This window comes from Rhagoletis pomonella, unplaced genomic scaffold, assembly GCF_013731165.1.
Source record: "Rhagoletis pomonella isolate Grant_MI unplaced genomic scaffold, Rhpom_1.0 Rhpom_scaffold_00014, whole genome shotgun sequence".
NCBI classification, from domain to species: domain Eukaryota; kingdom Metazoa; phylum Arthropoda; class Insecta; order Diptera; family Tephritidae; genus Rhagoletis; species Rhagoletis pomonella.
The window spans coordinates 12,060,114-12,082,043 of NW_023458568.1; the positions used below are offsets into that span (position 1 = coordinate 12,060,114).

The window sequence follows — 21,930 nt, forward strand, 5'->3', positions numbered from 1 at the left end:
TTTGCGTGGAAGACTAGCACATTTCAGATTTTTGCGTGGAAGAGTAGTACATTTCGTTATTTGCGTGGAAAACTAGCACATTTCAGATTTTTGCGTGGAAGACTAGCACATTTCAGATTTTCGCTTGGAAGAGTAGCATATTTCAGATTGTTAAGCCGCGAAAACTGCACGTCTCCGGTTTAAAGTAAATCATAAAAGCATAATATATATTGAAAATTCAAACGTTTACTCTATATTTCTTTAATTGTATTATGAAAATCATGAAATTCAGACGGTATATACCGTTTACTAATCATTTGTTGAATATCATCCACTTTTCTTTTTTTTAAAGGTATTTTTCCCTTGTAAGCTTTAGGCAATTCACAGTGTTTCATGGTTGACCATTGAACATTTTTTTCATTAGGTTCAACTTCTCCTCGCTTTGCATAAAGTCGTATTTTACTGCCATGTCTACTTGATTTTTGCTATTTTTTATTGTAATTTTCCGTACATGTGATATCTTAATTTTTTGCCAATGAAAATATTTGGACAGTTCTTCGAAGGAAAATATTTCATTTGCGTTTGCGTTGTTGAAAATTTGTTGAGTTTTTTTAGTATTCTCCTGGGCTTTAAACTTGGGCCAATATGGATTTTTTTAAGAGAATTGACTTTATTTTAATTGAAGGTTTTTTAAGTCAATAAATAAACATAACATAAATAATATCACTTTGAAACGGGGTGTTCTTGATATGATACTGTATGTATATGTTTTTTCGTATTTATTTATAAATAAAGATTCCCTGAGAAAGACGCGAATGTCGAAAGGTGTAGGAGGAAAAATAAACGTTTATTTTACTTGTAATAACCGGCCAAAAGGCTCCATATACAACACTAAACTTTCAGCATGACCGAAGAAAAATAATTATAGTATAAACATACATATTTATGTAACTTTTTTTTTTTTTAACGGCTGCTACAACCTTATATGAACTGCCTTGCGTATCCCTCTTCCACACAAAAATCTGAAATGTGCTAGTCTTCCACGCAAATAACGAAATGTGCTACTCTTCCACGCAAAAATCTGAAATGTGCTAGTCTTCCACGCAAAAATCTGAAATGTACTAGTCTTCCACGCAAATAACGAAATGTGCTACTCTTCCACGCAAAAATCTGAAATGTGCTACTTTTCGACGCGAATAATGAAATGTGCTAGTCTTCCACGCTAATAGTGAAATGTGCTAGTCTTCCACGCGAATAGTGAAATGTGCTACTCTTCGTAGGGACCGACGATATTTACTTTTTGGGTACATATATCCACTTTTAGATAAAGCTTTCCGTAAATTAGATACAATTTTATAAATAAATTTTCCATCCCTGTAAAGGAGGGACGGAAACAAACAGCTGATTGCTCTTTGTTCAATAAACATAGCTCCAAGTCAAAATTAAACATACCTAGCAGGGCTGCATAGAGAATCTGACACAAACTAATTGCCAATTAATAACACTATGCGACAGTCAAGATCGGAATGGGATGAAACCAACGGGAAATGTTATATCGGTCAAAAACAAGTTATACGTGGCCCGCACACGTATAACTTCTTTTTTACCGATATAACTTTCCCCGGTAGTTTGAACCCCTACCCGATCACTGACCCCTACCATTTGTCTCACAGTGTAATTAATTGGCAATTAATAAATGGAATTTTTTAATGATAAATTGGGTAACAATTAAGGCTTAAATTGGTGAAAAGGTTCCTAATTGCCAATTAGGCCCTTTTTCAACATAGTATTATTCTAAAATTATAAAATAATCTCAGATTAAACCGATAACTTTTCGGTGTCCAATCTAGTTTTATCGATTGTTGTTGCAAAAAAGAGGAGAAACGCCAAATGCAAAAGTAAACAAAAATGTACCCTAGCAAGGAAAAGAGGTTTGTAAAGGTATTTTTAATAAAATGTTAAGTTAAAATATATTTATATTGCTTATTATAGCATAAAAACGTGATCACGGTGGCACAGAGAAGAAACATAACTTTTCCTTGAGATGTGAGAATAACAAGCACAATAAATTTGACGGCTGATAATATGAGATTTGCCTGTGTAAACGGGGTGATTAAAAGACGAGCTTTGATTGTGATAATATTGAAATGTGAACATAGTTTTAACTTAGTTTTACGATATTGCAAATCGAGTGTGAAAATGTATCGATTTTCCTTTACGAAATTTTGGAAAAATTATGTTTTTATTAAGTAATGTCAAGTGTGATCATCTGTTTACGTAATTTCTACTTTCAGTGCATGTTTATGCAAAAGAATAAGGTATAAGTTTCATGTTAATTGTGTGAATTTTCTCTAAAAGAACAAGCTTGGAATTGACTTATTATTTGAGCATTTATATACGTAAATCATTCCAATTATAAATGTGTGATGTAGACTTATTCGAATTGTAATACGCATTTGATTTTATCTTCCGATTCAAATGGATCGCCGAAACAACAGCCCTTGGTCGGGTAAAACCCGAGTCATTCCGGTGCGTAGAACCGGCTGTAGTGGGATTGCTGTAATATGCTAAAAGACTGCACAAATATTGAGAGTAAATAACGTGAAAATTTAGTTTAAAGTGCATTATATATTATAAAGTAGTCCCACACAACTTTAATAAAAAATTACTTTAAAACTATAATGTTGCGCGCTTTCAAACTTTACATAAACCCCCTTTAGAGCCCCCTCTACCCCAACCCCCTTCCAATTTCCTTAATTCCGTACTCGGGGGGTTACCATTCTAAAATTTGCCCGCTACCGCTAGAAGAGATTGACGACAACGATTGAGGGACTAACCGACGTGGGCGGGGTTGTTGCCGCCGCTATAACGACAACAACAGCAACTTCCAGCCCACAATCAAAAAATTAGTTTCCAAAGTTATTTCGTTGTCGGTCCGAACAAGGTATTAGTATCGGGTATCAATACGAGTACTGGTTTTTCGATACCTACTCAGTGCATGGTTCAAAAGTATCAATTCCAAAAAACTTGGTATCGAACGAAAAGTATCGAGTATGTACTTGTGTTTACTCGTATCGTTTCATCTTTATCTTCAGTTCTATGGACAGCTTAAATATCGGGCTTCTGTTTGGTCTTTGCTTAGTAATTGTTGAAACTATATAAGTGCCGGTGAATATATTGATATACGGACTCAATTGAACATAACGTGCTAACACACAATATCTGACAAATAAATATTGGCTAAACATCAGAAGAATACCTGCCGTTCTGTGCAATAGCTATTCCCCATTCATTAAAGCCCATTTAACAAAATGTCAATTTCTCGACCCGGTAAGTATCACCAACATAGCTTAAGTTGAGGAATATATGTAATACTTCTACATTGGCAGTACCTTGAAAGTACATCCGCAAACAATAGAGTGTAGATATATAATTTTAGAACGAGAAAACCAAGCAACCACCCTACAAGAACGGTAATTCTCCATTCCCACGACAGCCGGTTCTACGTACCAGAATGACTCGGGTTTTACCCGACCAAGGGCTGTTGTTTCGGCGATCTAACCCCGTTTAGATTTCACAACCCAACAAACGCGACCTCCACCCAGAGATATGGTCATATTTCGCTAATCCAAAGACGTAGCGTGTTATGTGGTTAAACTCAACATCAATTTTATGGGCAGATTGAGAATTTGCTCTAGACAAGTACGGGATAGCATATGATCGGTAACATTAACTGTAACGCAAGTTTTTTCCTAACGTCAACCGGAGTGTAGGCGGCAGTCGTTCTCAAATTTCTTAAAATGCTGTACACTTTGCTGACAACAGAGTTTTCGTGATCGTCACATGAAAGGCTAGAGTTAATAATAAAGCCAAAATTTGACACCTTTGACACAAATTTGAGACAACTACCGGCAATAAATAGTTGCGGAACATCTGAGTTGTTGTGTTTCTTAGAAATAGGTAGCACATATGATTTTTCACTATTAAGGCGGAGGTCATTTCTCAACGCCCAGGAAGAGATGGATGCCTAGTCATTGTTAAACTTAAAACAAAGTTCATCTACATTCTCAAAATTTGCTGAAAGTTAGAGCTGTATATCAGCATATGCATGCATGTCCACATGCTGGCAAATATAAAAAATGTCATTTATGAATAAAGTAAACAATAACGGTCCCAATTTTGAACCTTGTGGGACGCCAGCAAGTAGTGGTTTCGGCGTAGATGATTGAGAGCCGATTCTAACACGCTGAGCTCTGCCAACCAGATAACTCTGCATGAGTGGCACTGCAGAATACCCAAACCCAAAATAATTTTTCAATTTCATGCACAGAAGGATATGGTTCACAGAGTCAAAAGCTTTAGAAAAGTCAAGAATGCATAACAGGGTTAACTCGTTCTTGTCAAAGGTTATTCTTATACCATCTAAAATTTTTAGGATAGCCGTAGAGCAGCTATGCCTTGCTCTAAAACCAGACTGAAACGGAGATAGCAAATTAAATTCACTAATGTGCGCTTGAATTTGGTTGGACATCAGTGACTCAAAGACTTTAGACAGTGCAGGTAAAATACTTATGGGACGAAAATCACAGGGACTACACGCAGACTTAATTTTAGCAATTGGTTGTACATTTCGTCGTCTCAGAAAACGGATGTCGAATGTTACAAAAGACGGTTTGGAGAAAATTGACTTTGAAGTTTAAGGTCGAATTAATCCGAAACTGTACGGTAGATTTTTGTAATTTTTGAAGGAGACGTAGTTGGTATTATTAGTTTTGATTTTCCATATTTTCAAATTTAATATCTCTTAACGTTAATGAGAAAATTGACTTTTCATTCCGTATACATTTGTCGTAAGTAGCGTTTACTCACCACTTTGTTTTGTCCATGGAACATACGACAATACTAAAGTATCTATTTCAATGACGATGGTATCATTTGATGAAAAAACCAGACGTATTTATTAAATAATGATTACTTATTAGAAAAGACATAACAAAAACATATTCATGCATTTAAAAAAAAAATCTGTACATCTCTTATGCTGTAAATATACGTTTTCTTTATATAAAAACAAAAAACAATACTTAAATTCAGTCTTTATTTCTTTCATTTCATTTGAGACTCAGTACAAGCTAAAATTTAAAAATTTAAAATTTTAAAATTAGTTACTTAGTTTAATTTCCAATTTTAATTGTGTCGTTATAGTAGAGGACCGTCGAATTGTCGTAAGTTCGCAGTTTTGCGATACATACGACAAATATTTTATGATTAAAAAAAAGATTACATTTGTATGGGAATTTGTCGTATGTGCCACATACGACAAATGTTTTATGATTTAAAAAAAAGTACGTTTGTATGGGAATTTGTCGTATGTGACGCATTTTCAGCACGTACAACAAAAGGCATACCCAATCATTAATATTATGTAACATACGACAAAATGCGCATGAAATATCTCAAAAACTAAGGGAGATATAAAAAAATGGATGATGATATGGTTGATGACAAGAGTCATCTTCCCCAATTGCGTTTGAGCGTATCCTGTTTATACATTATTACATCAACTTCTGATACAGTATTGAATCCAAAGACTTTTTGGCCAGCAAATGTAGGAGGCAGAGGATAGGGAGCAGTGGGAATACTATCACCAGAGGAAGTGGTGGTACGAGTGACATATGCCTCGTTGAGGTCTTCAGGGCTGAGTAAGCAGTCCGGACTGTCACTGACATGTCCACGCAAATTTTTTAAATTACGCCACCGAACATGGTTCGGAAGCACAGGATTCAACATTTTACTATAATACATGCACTTTTCGTGTTTTATTAAGACAGTTGTCTCATTCCTCACAAGTTTATAAGCACACCAATTTAAGTCATTCCGGTTCTTCTTCCATACAGGAGCGGAGCGGATTTTTAATACGGAATTTTCACTTAGTAGAATTCTCCTTTCTGTGTTGCCGAAGAAGGGGGGCTGAACACATTTTGCAGATAACGCCTTTCTGATTAGGCGGCCTTCGTCCGCACTTAGGGATTATAACTCTCACTACGTAGAATTCTCCTTTCTGTGTTGCCAAAGAAGAGGGGCTCAACACCTTTTGCAGATAACACCTTTCTGCGTAGGCGGCCTGCGGCCGAACTTAGGGATTATAACCCTCACTACGTAGAGTTCTTTCTATTGTATTGTTTTGTACGGTATGGGAACACATCTTATGTGTCAGTTTGCAACCATGTGTTATTGTATCATGATTGTAAATATGGGTGCAATGTAATGTAATTACAAGTTAATAAAAGTTGGATTAAAGTGATTTATATGGGCAAATCTAAAAAACAGGTAACCTTGGTGTTTTTTAGCTTTATTTTCACTGTTGGAAACTATATCAAGCTGGTTGCTTTTGGATATAATTCATTGACGTATACTTGAAGCCTCAAAAAAAATTTTGATCAATTTGCCGCATAGCTTTTGAATTAAAGGTGTTTAAATAAAAAATAATAATGAAAACAAGTGAATTTTTTATGTAAATTTTAAGAGGTGAAAAATTAATTATGCCATAACTTTTGAAGCACACCATATACTGATTTTAAATTGTATGTGCAATTAGTACTTATGTGTACACTTCAAATGTAGTAGGTAAGAAAAGTGTGCATTAAAAAATAACGAAATGGCAAGTAACTCAAAGTCTGTAATTCCACATTTCACAATTTTCAAAATTTTCGGTTTATCGCGTATAGTTTTTGAAGCATTTAAGTTTACAATTTATTATTCAGATATGAAGTTAGAGTTATTGCGCAAAAACACATATCTGAGTAATCAGTTGTATTGGAGCTATATGTTAATGTTAACCTATTTCGATAATTTTAAGGAATAATTAAGGTAATAATAAAAAACTGTTACGTGCAAAATTTTAGTAAAATAACTTCAAAATTGAGGGAGTTATTTATAAAATGGTTAAAATTTAATCAAATGTTCAAGTACCGTTATCTCGAAAACCGGAGCCAATCTGGTAATACAGGGCATGCCATTGAATTTAGAACATCCCAATTAAGTGAGTTCAACTTTCAAAATCTTTCCTCAAAGTTTACAACTTGAACAGCGTAATTTCAACCCAGCTTATTCTTTTTTTTTCTATTTCATTTCGTCTAACTTTTGAAGCACTTGATGAATATGAATTACACTTATATTAATAGATTTATTAAGAGATTACGAATAAAATGATATATAAAGCATAGGTGTGCTCACAAATTTAAAAATTAAAATTTTTTGTTTGAAAGTGTACCTATTTTTTAGATTTGCCCATATACAAGATAAAATAAAATAAAAGTGTGTAAAGTATTAGGTAGTGTTATGTGCATTTATATATATGAAAGTATGTGACAAATGCACTCTTTGATAAGGAAATCAAGTGTAACGTCTTAAGAAATTTTAACAACAAATAACATATAAACAGTTATATTGTTTATATTTTTTAGCTATACATGTTTTAGAGGATACCTCCCTTAACATCCTGACCAAGTTTCAATTGTTAATTCCACCTGGTTTTCTTAAAGCACAAGGTGCGGCTGACTACTAAAGCCCACCCCTATTTCCTAGTAAGAAAAACAGCTGATGGCATGATGATTAATGTTATTCACATTAACAAAATTTTATTTTATTTTATTTATTTAAGAAAGCTTATATAATAATAACAATTATTATACAACCTATGAAAAAGCAGCGCTAGCAGCAGAGGCTTTCGGCTGGCTGGTGAAAAGGCTTTGTCTTAAATGCGCTGGAGAAGATCAGTATCCTTGAGAAAATTGTAAATTTTACATATGTTGTTAGTAGAAGGGTTCATTAGTAATTCAAATGGATCATCATTTCCAAAAATGCGATGTCTGTGATTTGCCAGAACAGGACAAAAAGCTACAATGTGTAGAACGCTAACGGTGGAATCACAAAAAGGGCACTGGTTAGGACTGGTACCATTCAGTAGATGACTGTTTGTAATAATGGTGTGGCCAATACGTAATCGTATATAGGGAGTGATGTAGTTTGCTGGGACGGACGTCGAATAAGTTAATTTAGACCGAGTAATGTTAATGCGGGAGTAATGATTGGTATAATTCATCCAGTCAACTTGGCACTTCTTTGTTGAGCTATAAGCCGGTTTATTTCGCTCTTGATGAAGAGAGAGGAGGTCATTGTAGGGGTGTTGCACATTTCTTTGGCAGTTGTGTCCGCCATCGAATTGCTTTTGATGCTCGAATGACCCGGAACCCATATAATTCTCAGTTTGTGGGGGAGGCGATTAGGACGTCTCTTAAAGCACAGACAATTTAATTAGTATTGCTGAAGTTTTGTGTGGCTTTAAAGCAAGATAAGCTATCTGTGCAAATGACAAATTTTCCTTTACTTTGCTTAGAAAAATTAAAAACGTGAAGAATGGCAGTAGCTTCAGCTGTGCAAACAGAACAGAAGGGTAGCACCGTACGATATAGGTATATTATTTTCTTTCACAGCAGCAAAAGAGGTGTTAGAAGATTTAGATCCATCAGTAAAAATGAACTGCCAGCCTCTCGATTTGAACTGATTTGCAACTTCAGAGAATCGGGCTATGTACTCAGAGCTAGTAGTGCTGGATTTAGGAAGGGACGAGGCTGACGAATGATCCTTCTTTAATTGTCCATGGCGGGTGAAGAGTACCCCGAGGTATAGGCTTTGTTAGCGGTTACTGGTTGTCTCTTGCATACATTGCACATTTATAAATGGTGGATTGAACCTTAGGCAACCGCTTCCGTGAGGCAGCTCTATTAGAGTCTTTCAGAAGCAGAGAGTTGGAGCCAGTGACGAATTTTGGGTAGAGCTTATAGGTGGAATCTACCATTATGTCGTTTAACGAAGGCAGCCCTGCTTCAGTTAACATATTCTTTATTGGAGATGTAGGGAAGGCGCGAAGAGAGCGGCGAACAGCAGTATGGTACGGAGCTGCTAGCATCTTAAGATTATGTTTGCCACGATGCCCATATATTTCTAGTCCATAGCTGATAGTCGACAAGATGAGAGCGGAGGTGAAAAAAAGAAGAAAATAGTTTATCTCTTGTATGTTTACAATGATCTTTGAATGAGTACTTAGAGTATAATACAATGCCGATAAACTTAAGTCTATTTGTACAAGGTATATTTATATTATTAAAAGACAGTAAAGGAATAGTGCAGTTTCGTTTCTTACAAATATGTATCCATTTGGATTTAGAGGATGAGATTGAGGCGCCTGAAGAACGTGACCAATTGCATATGAGAGATAGAATTTCAGTAAAAGATACCATAACCGAAGATAGGACATTAGGAAATTTGTTAATGATGACACTAATTTCATCAAATGCAATAATAAAAAGATTAACAGAAAGAGGGGAACCTCGTAGAGTTCCATTATCAAGAGGAAAGGTAGAAGAGAGAATGTTAGAAATGAGAACGCTAATTTTACGATTCGAAAAAAAAAGATTTTATAAAATGTATATACGAGGGCCAACATTCCATTCAATAAGCCGTCTTAATACCACAAGGATGCCAATACGGTCAAAAGCTTTTAAAAAATCTATCGAGAGTAACGATATGTGATTTCTGGAAGACAATGCTTCCGAAACAAAATTATCTAAATGCAAAAGAGCGTCAATAGTGCCCTGCCCCCTCTTAAATGCAACCTGGTTAGGGTGGAGAAACTTATTCTTATGAACATACGAGGTGAGTCTGGATGCAATAACCTTCTCCATCAGTTTACCAAGGCCCGGCAGGAGGGAAATAGGGCGGTAACTATCTACCTCGCACGGGGGTTTACCTGACTTCAAAATTGGTATGATCGAGCTCTTCTTCCACAAAACAGGATAATCACCAGTGATATAGATGTTGTTATAGTGTGATACAATACGGGAAAAAAGAAAAGTACGGAGATGTTTTATGATGGTATAGGAGATCTTATCTATGCCAGGTGTTTTGCCCCAGTGGATAGAGCTGTGCGGAATTCAAGTAGAGAAAGATTAGCATCTAATAGCTTGGCAGAGGAAGATAGAGCGTTAGGAGGGAGATACGAGGATGAGATAATTGAACATTTAGTAGAGTAAAATTCAGAAGGGAAACTAGTGTCAGAGGAGTTATTGGAATAATAGAGAGCAAAGTCTTCAGTTATATCCCGTGGATATAGAAGTTTGCCTCGCGATGAATTAATTGATGTGATGAAAGAGGAAGATGGAAATCCGGTTAGCCTTCTTATATCCGACCAAATTTTTTTGGTGTCACAAGAAGAGTTAATGGAGGAAGGGAATTTTTGGATGCAAGACATTTTGGCAACTTTAGATGCACGTCGAAATAAAGCGTAAGATTTCTTGTATTGAATAAGATTGGTTGTGTTGCGATAACGTTTGAATTCATGTCATTTACGTTGTTTATCTTGTCTTAACTCTACCAGATCACTGTTCCACCATAAGGGGGTAGGCCTAACAGGTTTCGATGACGATACAGGGATAGACTGATTAGCTGCGCATCGAATAATTTTATGAATCTTGGAAGTTTCCTGATTGATATTGGAGGAGGAGGGAAATGAGTTGGAAAATCTAAAACAGGAGTCTTCAAATTTTACCCAGTTAGCTAAATCTGTTTTAAACAAGGATCTGGGCTTATAGGTCGTTAAAACACGGGAAGTAGAAATTTTGGTGACTATAGGAAAGTAATCACTTCCATGAAGATCATCTATTGGATGCCAAGAACATTTAGAGGATAGAGAAGAAGACGAAAGAGTGATATCAATATGAGTAAAGGAAGTGTGAGTAGAAAAGTGGGTGGGGGATCCATCATTCAGATAATTCCATTAGAAGTAAGGAAAAAATCTTAAATTTGACGACCTTTAGAATTAGCTGAAGGAGAACCACAAAGGGGACTCCAACCATTGAAATCACCTGCTATTATATAGGGATTAGAGGGAGAGGGAGTAAGATTATTAAAGTCGGTTAAGGAGAAAAATTCATTAGGAGGAGAATAAGCACAAATAATTGAAATTTTGTTTGCTAACTAGAGCTCTACAGCAACAGATGATATAGAGGAAGTAGGGTAATAGGAGAATGAGGCAGATTTCTTTTAATTAGGATTGCAATGCCTTGTTTACTATTGGTAATTTGGGGGAGGGGCTATGATATTATGTGCAAAGTGGGTTTCATTTAACAAAACGACTGAGGGGTTAATAGTTTTAATTAAGTACTCTAGTTCAATATAGTTATTTAAATAACCATTCATATTCCACTGCAAGAGAGAAATCATGAAGCAAGAAGTAAAAGAAAGAATTACTTAGATGAAGAGGGGGGAGAGGATAACTCAAGAGTATTAGGTGGGGAGAGAGGAATTTGTTGGGAAAAGGAAAGGAGGGAGACGAGCATTGGGGAAGGAGAAGGGGTGTTGGGTGAAGAGTTATCAAAGTTGGTAACGGGGGAGTTAGGGGAGGGAGAGGAGTCTCCATAAGAAGCAGAAGAATTAGATGCGATGGAAGATTCATATTTTGATTTAATGTTGTTTTCAGTTTTGCTGATGATTCTATTTGGTTGGATGTTTTATGTTATGTTTGCGTAGGAATTAGCTTTGGGAGTAAACGGGATTTGGCTATTATATTTTTTAATGGCTTCACGCAATGAAAACTTATTTATAGTTTTAACTTTGAGGATCCCTCTCATCTGTTGGAATTTAGGACATTGGTTTGATGAGGAAGGGTGGTTGCCTGAACAATTAGCACATAAGACTCTAGTGCAATCTGATGGAGAATGGGGGGAAGTGTACACGTGGCACAGACTGGGGGATTATGGCAATGCTTAGCAGTGTGACCAATAGATTGGCATACCTTACAAAACGCATAGGGTTAGGGTAGTATGGGCGAACGTCAAGAATCCTCCAGGCGACCTCAATTTTATCCGGGAGAGTATGGTTATCGAAGGTTAATAAGATGGCGCCAGAAGGCTTACGTGTGCTATCAATAATTTTTGAAAATTTATAAGCAGCTGTTACTCCTTGTTCCTTGAGGCCTTCAACTATTTCGTCTTCGGAAACGTGGATTAAGAAGGGGCATAAATTGTGCCTTTTACCGAATTGAGGTTATTGTGTAACTTTATAGAAATATTTCCAACTCCGGGTAATGTCTTATTCAGGAACTTATCATCAGCTTTCTTATTCTTAGCAAGCAGCAATAAGCTGCCATCACGAAGCTCAGAGATAACGTTGCCCTCACTGCTTATGGCTTGAATTCCCCTATTTCGTTTTTTCGTTTTGGTTTCGGGGACGGAGATAACAGAGCATACCTGTTCTGCCCAAGGTAGGTGGCCCCCGGGGCCATTTCGAACACAAATATGTATTTACGTACTTGGTTTTAATCTTCATTTTACTTTATATATTTTTTGTTTAAAAATAAAGATATTACGGTTACATGTAACTGTTTTACACAAAGTGTATAACGTTTATAAGATAGCGGGAAACACAAGAGCAAAATCAAAAAATGCAACCGTTCACTGAGAGAGCTAGTAGGTTACTCCATTAACAAAATAATTGTTTGTGGTGCCTTTAGAGTTGCAATTGACAAAATAAACCTATTTAAATTTATGATAAGATGGAAAATACTAGTTTTCTAAGGAAATTGCATCGAAAAATAACAAATTAATCAGTTGTTCATAAAACTAGCAACTTCTTGCTGGTTTTGCGTTTTCGTACTTTCTTGCATATTTCACTCATTGGGAGTAAATATTGGCTTACTCTCCGAAATTTGGTTAATGGCAAGTTCTGGAGAATACGAAAACACAACTATTATTATTTCTAAGAATTCCCTCTCATTGAAAAAATTTGCAAGCAAGTACGCGAACGCTATTCCAGTAATAATTTGCAAGTTTCATGAACAGCTTATAAATTGGTTGTTTATTCGCAGCAAATTCCTAATAAAACAATATGTTTTATATTTAAATAGGTTTATTTTGTGAAATTCTACAATAAAAACCCACAATTAGTTTCCTTATTAGTTTAACACCCCTATGCTGTAATCCATTGTAGATTCGATTTTGCCGCGAATCGTAAAATTGGTATGCTGAAATCCGCGTTGTCGTATCGTAATTTCGAATTTCGTAGGCCATCTTCGAAATTCGTAATGTTGATATGCCTGAATCCGACGTAGCTGTAATTTTTATGTATTTGTCGGAAATTTTGTACGAATAGCAACTCGTGTCGGAGCGAATCAAATTTTTTTTAAATATCAATAAAATAAAGTGTGTAAACGCAAAAATACGTATGAAAGTTTAAGTGTGAATAGGAAAAAAAATGTATTATTAAATGTTTACAAAATTAACAGAGCGAAGATCCCAACAAATCGCTCGCAATACGAAAAACTGGTGGAATGCATGAGCGAAAGGCTGGACATTGGTCGAGGCTTTGTAAAAGGAGCTAAAGAGGATGTGGTGGAATTTTGGGAAAGCGTTCCAAGAATTAAAGCGGCACAATATCTAGTGAAATGGAGGCCCTTAAAAGGAGGGAGCTTACATTTTATCATTTAAGCTAAATGGATCAGAACAATTTCTTAGCAATCTTCTTTGTATATTAGTGCAACTGTAAGCTGTTCTTCCTCCTGGGACAAAAGTGCACCGGCCAGTGAATCCTTTGAATTCTACTTAATTAAGGAAAAGTCTTTTCAAATAATGGTTAAACTAATTTTTTTTTTCACTATTCACTTGTGATTATGTATATTTATTTTGATTTGAAAGCAGCTGAGTAAGAACTTCGAATTTCACTATTTTAGTTGGCAATACCGTTGATAGTTAGGATCGGATTGCAGCATACCAATTTTCGAATTTTCGGGACGGAGCTACGAATTCGTAACTACGAGCTTTCGGATTACAGCATACGGGTGTAAATTTCATCCAGCAACATGCGATCAGTTGTTTTTCGTACTGGCAAATTCTTACAAGTAAAAATTTATCCAGGGCATGAATCACGTATCTTTGAAACTATAGTCGTTCAAACGATACTGACAAAACGATGTTGTCAAACACTGATTTATGCATTTGTGTTACTGTTACGTGAAGCAAAACTGGAATTGAGTTGGCGATATCGCACAAACGATTAAACAATTTTTGATTTTTATGAAGCAAGCCAATCTCGACACGATATCGTTCAGACGGTTGTCGTCATACGTGATTCATGCCCAGTAAAATCCAGTACGAACTTGCAACTTCAACTGTAATTTTTCGCTCTCTAGATTTCCCCTACTTTGCAAATTTTTGCATACGGAAACGCCAAAACATGAAAATTCGTAAGTACTTTTACTTGATTTTACTGGAAATGACAAACGCAACTTTAGTCAGAAGAATTTTTGCTGGCAAAATCTTGAAAAGTGTCAAACTCAACTGAATTTAAATTAACGGGAATTGAAGAATATACAAAAAGTGAGAATAATCTAAAAAGTAAAAAAAAGTGAATTGAAATTGGAAGGAGGCAAAAAATAATTGATGTAGTATAGGGATGCCCAAATCAGCACATATGTGTCGCGGGCGACTGCGCGCGCAAAGCTTTGCACGGCGGGGCTGCGCAAGCGCGGAAGCAAAAAGTTATCGGAAGGGGAAAACGAAGTCAACAGAATAGTGAGATTGTATGTGTGACAGTGATGGAAAATGAGTGTGCATTGTGCCATTTTCGGCCCTTTCGGAAGCAGCACCTGCAGCACAATCGATTGATTTTCGACACTATTTTTGCGTAACTCAGTGCAACTAATAAATATTTCTTTCGGATCCGCAATTAAAAATATTTGTTTTACATTTAATCGTATGTGCTTAAACTGATAAATGATATAAACATAGAAACGCAAGCAGAAGAATCTCGCTTCCACATTCTGCATATGCGCTTAACATTTTTGTTTAATCAAATTTGTCGAAATTTCATCTCTAAAGCAAATATTAAATATCATTTAATATATACTTTAATGTTAAATAATCATTTTTAGTAGTGGGCGAGTCCGAGATGCTTAAATGATCGAGATAGTACATTCAATTCGCGTAGATTTTTGAGAACTTTTTTCGTTAAAGGTGTTGCACTTTTTCTTCCATACTCAAATTTTTATACATCCAATTTGTATAAAGAAAATGCAAAAAAATATTAAAAATCAACATGAATTCTTAGCTGCACTTTCACTTTATAATACTAAAATTGAATCGACTATAAAACTGCATACCGTCAGTTGGTGTCACTCATGCGGTGAGGATGTGATCGCGCTTTTATTGATTTTATTGCCGTCAACAAGCATTTTCGTAAAAGCGCTAGCACAACCTCAACAACAAAGTTATTATTAATGGATAAAAGATACATCTTTTTGGATTCGGTAATAAGTTTTGACATTTTAATAGCATTTCAGGTGCTTATCAAAACTTTATATTGACAAGATTTGACCATTTATCTTAATATTATGTATTTTCTTTTTATAAAAATACAGTTTATACTTAAAAAATATAACAAAGTCTTTTAAGATTTTTTTTGATGAAGCTCATTTTCTCCATATAAAAAAATCGTCGAACACACTTCGTATGGAAAAAATTACGCTTATCGTCAACAAAAAAAAATAATAATAACTTACCAAAAATCAGCGGTAAGTCCCTACTACTTTAAACTTGCAACTTACTATACTAAAATTGAAAGCCTCGAAATTCTTACGAAAGCTTGTAGATTTTTTTAACGTTGCACAAAGTATTAAACTTGGATTTATACAGATTTGTTAAAGAACAAATTACATTTTTATAAAAAGATAAATAAAATAAAAAAAAAATAATAAAATAAATAGTAATAGATGTTTCAAAACTTACAAAGGCAAATACGAAAAGGCGAAAACAAAAAGAGAATAAAAAAAATTTCACGCTCTGAATTTTTAGAACCATATATTTTTAGTATTCATCAAAAAATTGTACTAAAAAGTACTGCGTAGTAGCAGAGTATATTGTAAACAAAATTGTATCAACAAAGTACAATTACACCAAAAATGCCAACACTGTCTCGCTGTTTTCGCGAAATGTAATTGTGTGCGTGAGCCCATCGCTGACATACATTCACATCAGTGTTGATATTTAAGATTTTTAAATTGTACCAAATTAATGACAAAAAGTGTAACTTTTGGAGTCAAGTTCAAGTACTAGATATGTTTTTGCGAAAGCAAATTTCAGGAAAATTAACAAAGAACTTTCAAAGTTATCTTGGCCAATGTACAGAGATGCCGTGGAGCGTAGCGTTGAGCACTTTAACCCTCTAGTAGGCCAATTTTTTTATGAGTTGAAAAATTCAGGAATGGGTATTTTTAGCACGAGAAATCCAAAACTGATGTCCATTTCGATCTGTGACAGTAACTTTTTCCTACAGGGGAGAAAAACCAAGACCGTCTGGAGACGGGCTCGCCGATATACTTACACATATTTTCAGCTTTCTCTTACACAATGTTGACCTACGAATCGGCAATGCCGTCTGTAGACGGTCAAAAACGCAAAACTGCGGTTTTATATGTCGGCAAGCCGGTCTGTAGACGGTCTGTGCTCGAAAGCAATTTTCTCCATTTCGAATGGTGACATAATTATAAAACTTATATTAAAATACGGTGCCTTTAACAACGAAATCCACCGAATTTTTTTATATCAAAATATTTTTCAAAAGAAAAAATTTCTTTAATAACGAAATTACTAAATAGCAAGAAATAATTAATTTTAACCGTGTTTTCAAAATCTGTAATTCAACTGCCGATTAAAATAAAACGGATTGACATAACGGATTACTGTTTACTTCGCTTTTCATTTTCAATTTCATAGATTGTTTATAATGACTTTTGCTAAAATTTCAAAATCAAAAGTTATCAAAACAAATTCTATGGGACTGAGAAAAATTATTTTCTACTTTTTAGTCCATTTATAAAAGCGTTGTATATTAAAAAGTTTTTTTTATATTATTTATTTTCTACTTTTTAGTCCTGTCTGAATAAAATTTTGCAATAGATATTACAATAATTCAACGATATTAATAGAAAGGTGCACACACATGCATTTACATATGTATGTACATACAAACGAGCACCAATTAATTTTATTTAAAGAAATGGCGTGTCGTCTATTTCCGCTGCAGCAAACGTAGTACATAGGGCGACATCTAGATGTCATCTACCTCGCCCTATTCACTACAGCTGTCGCCCTATGCACTATGCTTTTTTATAGGAACTTTTCAAAGCTTTGCTTTGGTGTCGGACACACAACATTGAAAGTTTCTGGATCCACAACATTGAAAGTTTCTGGACGCACAACATTGCAAGTTGATAAAAGCGTTGTAATAAATAACTTATTATATAGGTATAAAATTATAGAGGTTTAAGAAATATGACTGTTGGAGATATTTTTGAAGAGGCTTTCCACCTATTTAAAAATTTCAACTCAGTTAAATTGATAAATAAATGCAATATTGCAATGTGGGTATTTATAAAATTAAATAGGTTTCAGAAAGATAACTGTTGGAAATATTTTTGAGGAGGGCTGCCACCTATTTTAAAATTTTAACTCGGTTAAAGTGATAAAATAAATGAAATATTGCCATGAGGGTATCAAATAAAATAGGTTTCAGAAATACTACTCTAAGAAATATTTTTGAGGAGAGTTGCCACCTATTTAAAAATTTTAACTCGGCTAAATAAATGAAATTTTATAATGTGGGTATCAAATTAAATAGGTTTCAGAAACATAACTGTTGGAGATAATTTTGAGGGTTGCCTTCTATTTGAAAATTTTAACTCAATTAAATTGATAAAATAAATGAAGTATTGCCATGTGTGTGTCGAAGCTAAAGAGTTTTGAAAAGGCTTACAGCAGAAAATATGTTTGAGGTACAATATGGGTGCCAAACGAAAGGTATTTGAAAAATATTGATTTGGAAATATTTTTAATAGGATTATCACCTATCTAAAAGTAAAGACTGAAAATATTAAAGTTAAATGAAATATAACATAACTGGTTCCAAACGAAAAGTGTTTGGGAAAGCTTTATTAGGTAATTTTTAAAATCTTTAATCTTATCCAAAATCCGAACAGTTTAAATAAATATAGAATTTGCAACATCTTATCAAACGAAGTGATCATATTATCAACGAAGAGTTGGTACACAAATTACTTAATGTAAAAAATTAATAAACAAGTCATTTTTAAGCAAAAAACACAACCGGCTTCAATTTCCATATAAAAATTTTATAGCACCGTTAATTTTTTCATGATCCAATGATCGGATCTAAACCAAATTAGTATGGGATCACCTGGAAATCAGTTGACGTGGTCCAAAGTTATGCGGTAACATACATAAAAAAAAGTAATCCGAAAGTAATCCTTTTGTAAAGTCAGCTAAAAACTACTGAAACAAATAACAAAATGATAAAAGAGTAACGAAAACAAAAATCTATCGCATGAAATCGGTTTAAAAAATACTTAATGAACACTTAAAATTGTTGACACCATTCCCTTGCATTATAAATCAGTTAACTTTTAATCGTAAACAATTTATTTCGTTTGGGGTCGCCATAGCCTACTACGTATATTGCGAGTAAAGAAATTTTAAATAACTTGAGATAATATTATTATGATTATGATTACTATTACTATTGTGAACCCCTGTTATATGCCCAAACCAACATTCCCAAATTAAAACGAATTCAGAAGGGCATTTACGATCGCATTATGCAAGTGTTAAGATAATTATAATAAGAGCTGCAGAACAGAACCACTCAGGAAAATTGTTTACGTAATTTCTGGCGTATGCCAATAACATCGATATCATCGGTAACAAAACCACGAAGTCTGTCCTGCCTTTTCCAAGTTGGATAACGAAGCAAAGCGATTGGGTTTGGTTAATGTCAGCATGGAAATCAAATGCAGAATCACTCTAGCTAACAAGAGCAACTTTGTACTGAATAGGCAATTCGGGAGTAAAGTCCTCTCTCGACGTACAAAAACCACACTATAAGTAACTCATCATGTCCGAGCTGGTATATGGCGCAGAAGCTTAGGCAATCACAACATTCCATGAGACGGCTCTTGGAGTATTGGATAGAAAGATCTTATGGAAGATTTACAGGCCTCTGCGCGTTGGCGACGGAAGTACCGCAGACGATGGAACGATGAGTTGTATGAGCTTTACAACGAAATGGACATGGTGTGGCGAAGCCGCTGGCTTGGCCACGTCGTTTGAATGGGAAGCGACGTTCCAGTTGTGAAAGTATTCAACTCGCAATCCGCTGGTGGTAGCAGAGGAAGAGGGAGAGACCACGTGGAGAAGGACTTGGCTTCACGTGGCATTTCCAATTGTCCTCAGTTGGCACAGATTGAAACGACTGGCTTCTTTGTCGATCTCGGCCAAAATGGCTTAGGCGGTTACAGCACCAAATTAGAGGAAAAATATGCAAATGTTAATTGACGGAGTTGGGGGACCTTCTTCTTGATACGCCAGGAAGAACTAGCAAAACATTCCTTATCAGATTGATTCTGGCAACGGTTGGTTCAAAGAATTACATAATTTTAGCTATCGCTTCGCCTGGAATCGCTACCATGGGGAAACAGTGCTAAGTCAGCTCTTAAGCTGCCATTGAACATATAAATCATCGAAACTCCCACTTGCAATATTTCCAGAACATCCGGTAAGGAAAAAGTAATACAAAAATGTAAACTTATTGTTTGGGATGAGTGCACGATGGCACATAAAAAATTGCTTGAGGTTCTTGATCGATTGCATGGAAACGCTCAACCATTCGGGAATGCATTGATACTGCTCTCAGGAGATTTTACGCAAACATTGTCTGTAATTTCTTGATTAACACAAGCGGGCGATATAAATGCTTGCCTGAAATAGTAAACATTGTGGCAAAGCGAACATACATACACTGCAGCCGAGGTATTCTCGTGACAAATACTGGATATTGGGAACGGAAAGTTGCCAGTCAATGAGAGATTAAGACGAATTTTATTGCCTGATAAATTTGTAACTTAGAAACATCGAAAGGAGAAATTATCGAAAGAATGTTTCTTAATTTTTGAACTCGATATATCTTCCAGGGATGACGGCACATACTGAAATTGAAAATAGGTGTGCCTATTATCATGCTGCGGAATATTAATCAGCCAAAACTCTGCAACTGCACGCGACTAGCAGTAACGACATTTATGAAGATCGTGGTGTAAGCAAAGATTTTAACGTGGGCCTTTCCAAGCTGAAGAATTCCCATGATTCCGACCGATACGCAATTTCAATTTAAAATATTGCAATGCCCAATTCGATTGGCATTCGGAATCGCAATCAATAATGCCCAAGGTCAGCTTTTAGAAAAGTGTGGGGTAGGTTTAGATCCGGATTGCTTCTCAGATGTTGTATGTTCCCGTGTCGGCAAACCAGATATCCTTGATATCTATGCAGACAATGGCAAAACGTATGCTTTGTTTCGTTAATCATGTATCATCCATGTAACAGGAATATGCCACAGCAAAGCGTGGCACGGTTAGTGATAGAACGATACGAGTACCGAGTACAGAATATCGATACTTTTCATGAGTACTGAGTAGTATCGAGGACTCGATACTTTGTGAGAAGTACTGAGTAAATATCGCGAATACCAAAAAGTATCGACGTTTTAAAAACTTGTTTAGGTAATTTTTTTTTTTCAATTACAAAACATATGGGCATAACTTTCATTTACTTCAATACTGTCATAACTCAAAAAACCGAAAAATTAATATATATTTTGTTCTGGTAAGCTACTGGTAATCGCTATGAAATTTTTATACAACACAGAAGAAGAGGTAGCAGTCATGTGAACATTTGGCTCGGTTAACGGATTAAACGGATCTCTTCCCATACCTTGCCCACACAAAAAAAGTGGTCTTTGCTTTTAACCAGACCCACATATCGACATGTATTGAGGTCCATTTGACTAGTATACCTCCTAAATTTGGAGTTAATTGCAAAAAATGGCAAGGACGGGTCAAACGGACCTCGGATTCGGATTCAGTGGGTCGAAATATGTGGCGGCAAGTGGCTCTGGTTAAAAACACACACCAATTTTTTTGTGCCGGTGTAAGGAATGGGTTAGGAGGGTGGTCTACGGCTCGATAACTTGGCAGTTCTCCAGAATAACGGAGCCTTCGTTTTCCAATGTATTCTACCTGTGTTTTAAATTCGAAATCCAGCCCGCTTTCGAGGAAAATTTTTGTGAAATGGAGCTTATCTTTCTTTTAGGCAATGGCTTTAGTTGCTTTTTAAAGCTTCAAATAAGCCTTTTGCTATAAACTTTTGTTTTACGCTTTTTAACTTATTGCAAGTTCTTTTCAAAAACTCCGTTAGAAATGCTTGTTAGATCAGACTTCAGCTATTAAAAGCAATGTCTACTCAATTTACAAAAAGAAAGAGGTCATAAATATGTATATGTAAACAAAGCAATCTGATTTTTGTTAACTTTTCGCGTTTGCCCTAAAAATACTTGCAAGTACGAGTATTATCGATACTTTTTTCCAAATATGAGTACTGGCATCGATTATTTTTTAAAGTATTATAAATGAGTACTAGTATCGATACTTTTCTAAAAAGTTCTATCACTAGGCAGGGTACAGCTAGTATATATATATATTATTTTTTATATGAGAGTTTAAGTCGGTTTTTTTTTTGCTAAAAATTACTTGTTCTCTTTTAGTGAGCGCATTTTGCTTACGCTCTTGCATTTTGACATTTTTCAGATTTTAGTCCGAAAAGATAAGGAATGAACCAATAATACAAGGTTCGATAAACTGATAGTTGTCTCTCACCGCTCCCTTACCAGTGGCACCGTGTTGCTTCTTTGCAAATTTACTTGGTAAAAGTGTAGCTTTGCTGTGAAATAGAAGTATAAGCTTTTGTGCAATATGTTTATTTGTATATGCGT

At 35.3% G+C, this 21,930-nt stretch overlaps 2 protein-coding genes across 4 annotated transcripts in view; one reads left to right on the top strand and one right to left on the bottom strand.

The window, feature by feature from the left end:
- Positions 1 to 3,039: 3,039 nt before the first annotated feature.
- LOC118749235 (nuclear RNA export factor 2-like) overlaps positions 3,040 to 21,930 on the top strand; it is a 147,987-nt gene continuing 129,096 nt past the window's right edge. For 2 of the 3 annotated variants that reach the window (XM_036484028.1, XM_036484029.1), the window contains exon 1: positions 3,040 to 3,309. In XM_036484028.1, coding sequence (XP_036339921.1) covers positions 3,291 to 3,309 — 19 coding nt within the window. In that variant the 5' untranslated portion in view covers positions 3,040 to 3,290. The remainder of the gene's footprint in view (positions 3,310 to 21,930) is intronic. The other variant, XM_036484032.1, reaches the window with a different exon arrangement.
- The window catches only part of LOC118749236 (ras-related protein Rab-43), a 299,832-nt gene continuing 285,557 nt past the window's right edge, over positions 7,656 to 21,930 (bottom strand). The window contains exon 4 of the mRNA XM_036484034.1: positions 7,656 to 8,996. Coding sequence (XP_036339927.1) covers positions 8,958 to 8,996 — 39 coding nt within the window. The 3' untranslated portion in view covers positions 7,656 to 8,957. The remainder of the gene's footprint in view (positions 8,997 to 21,930) is intronic.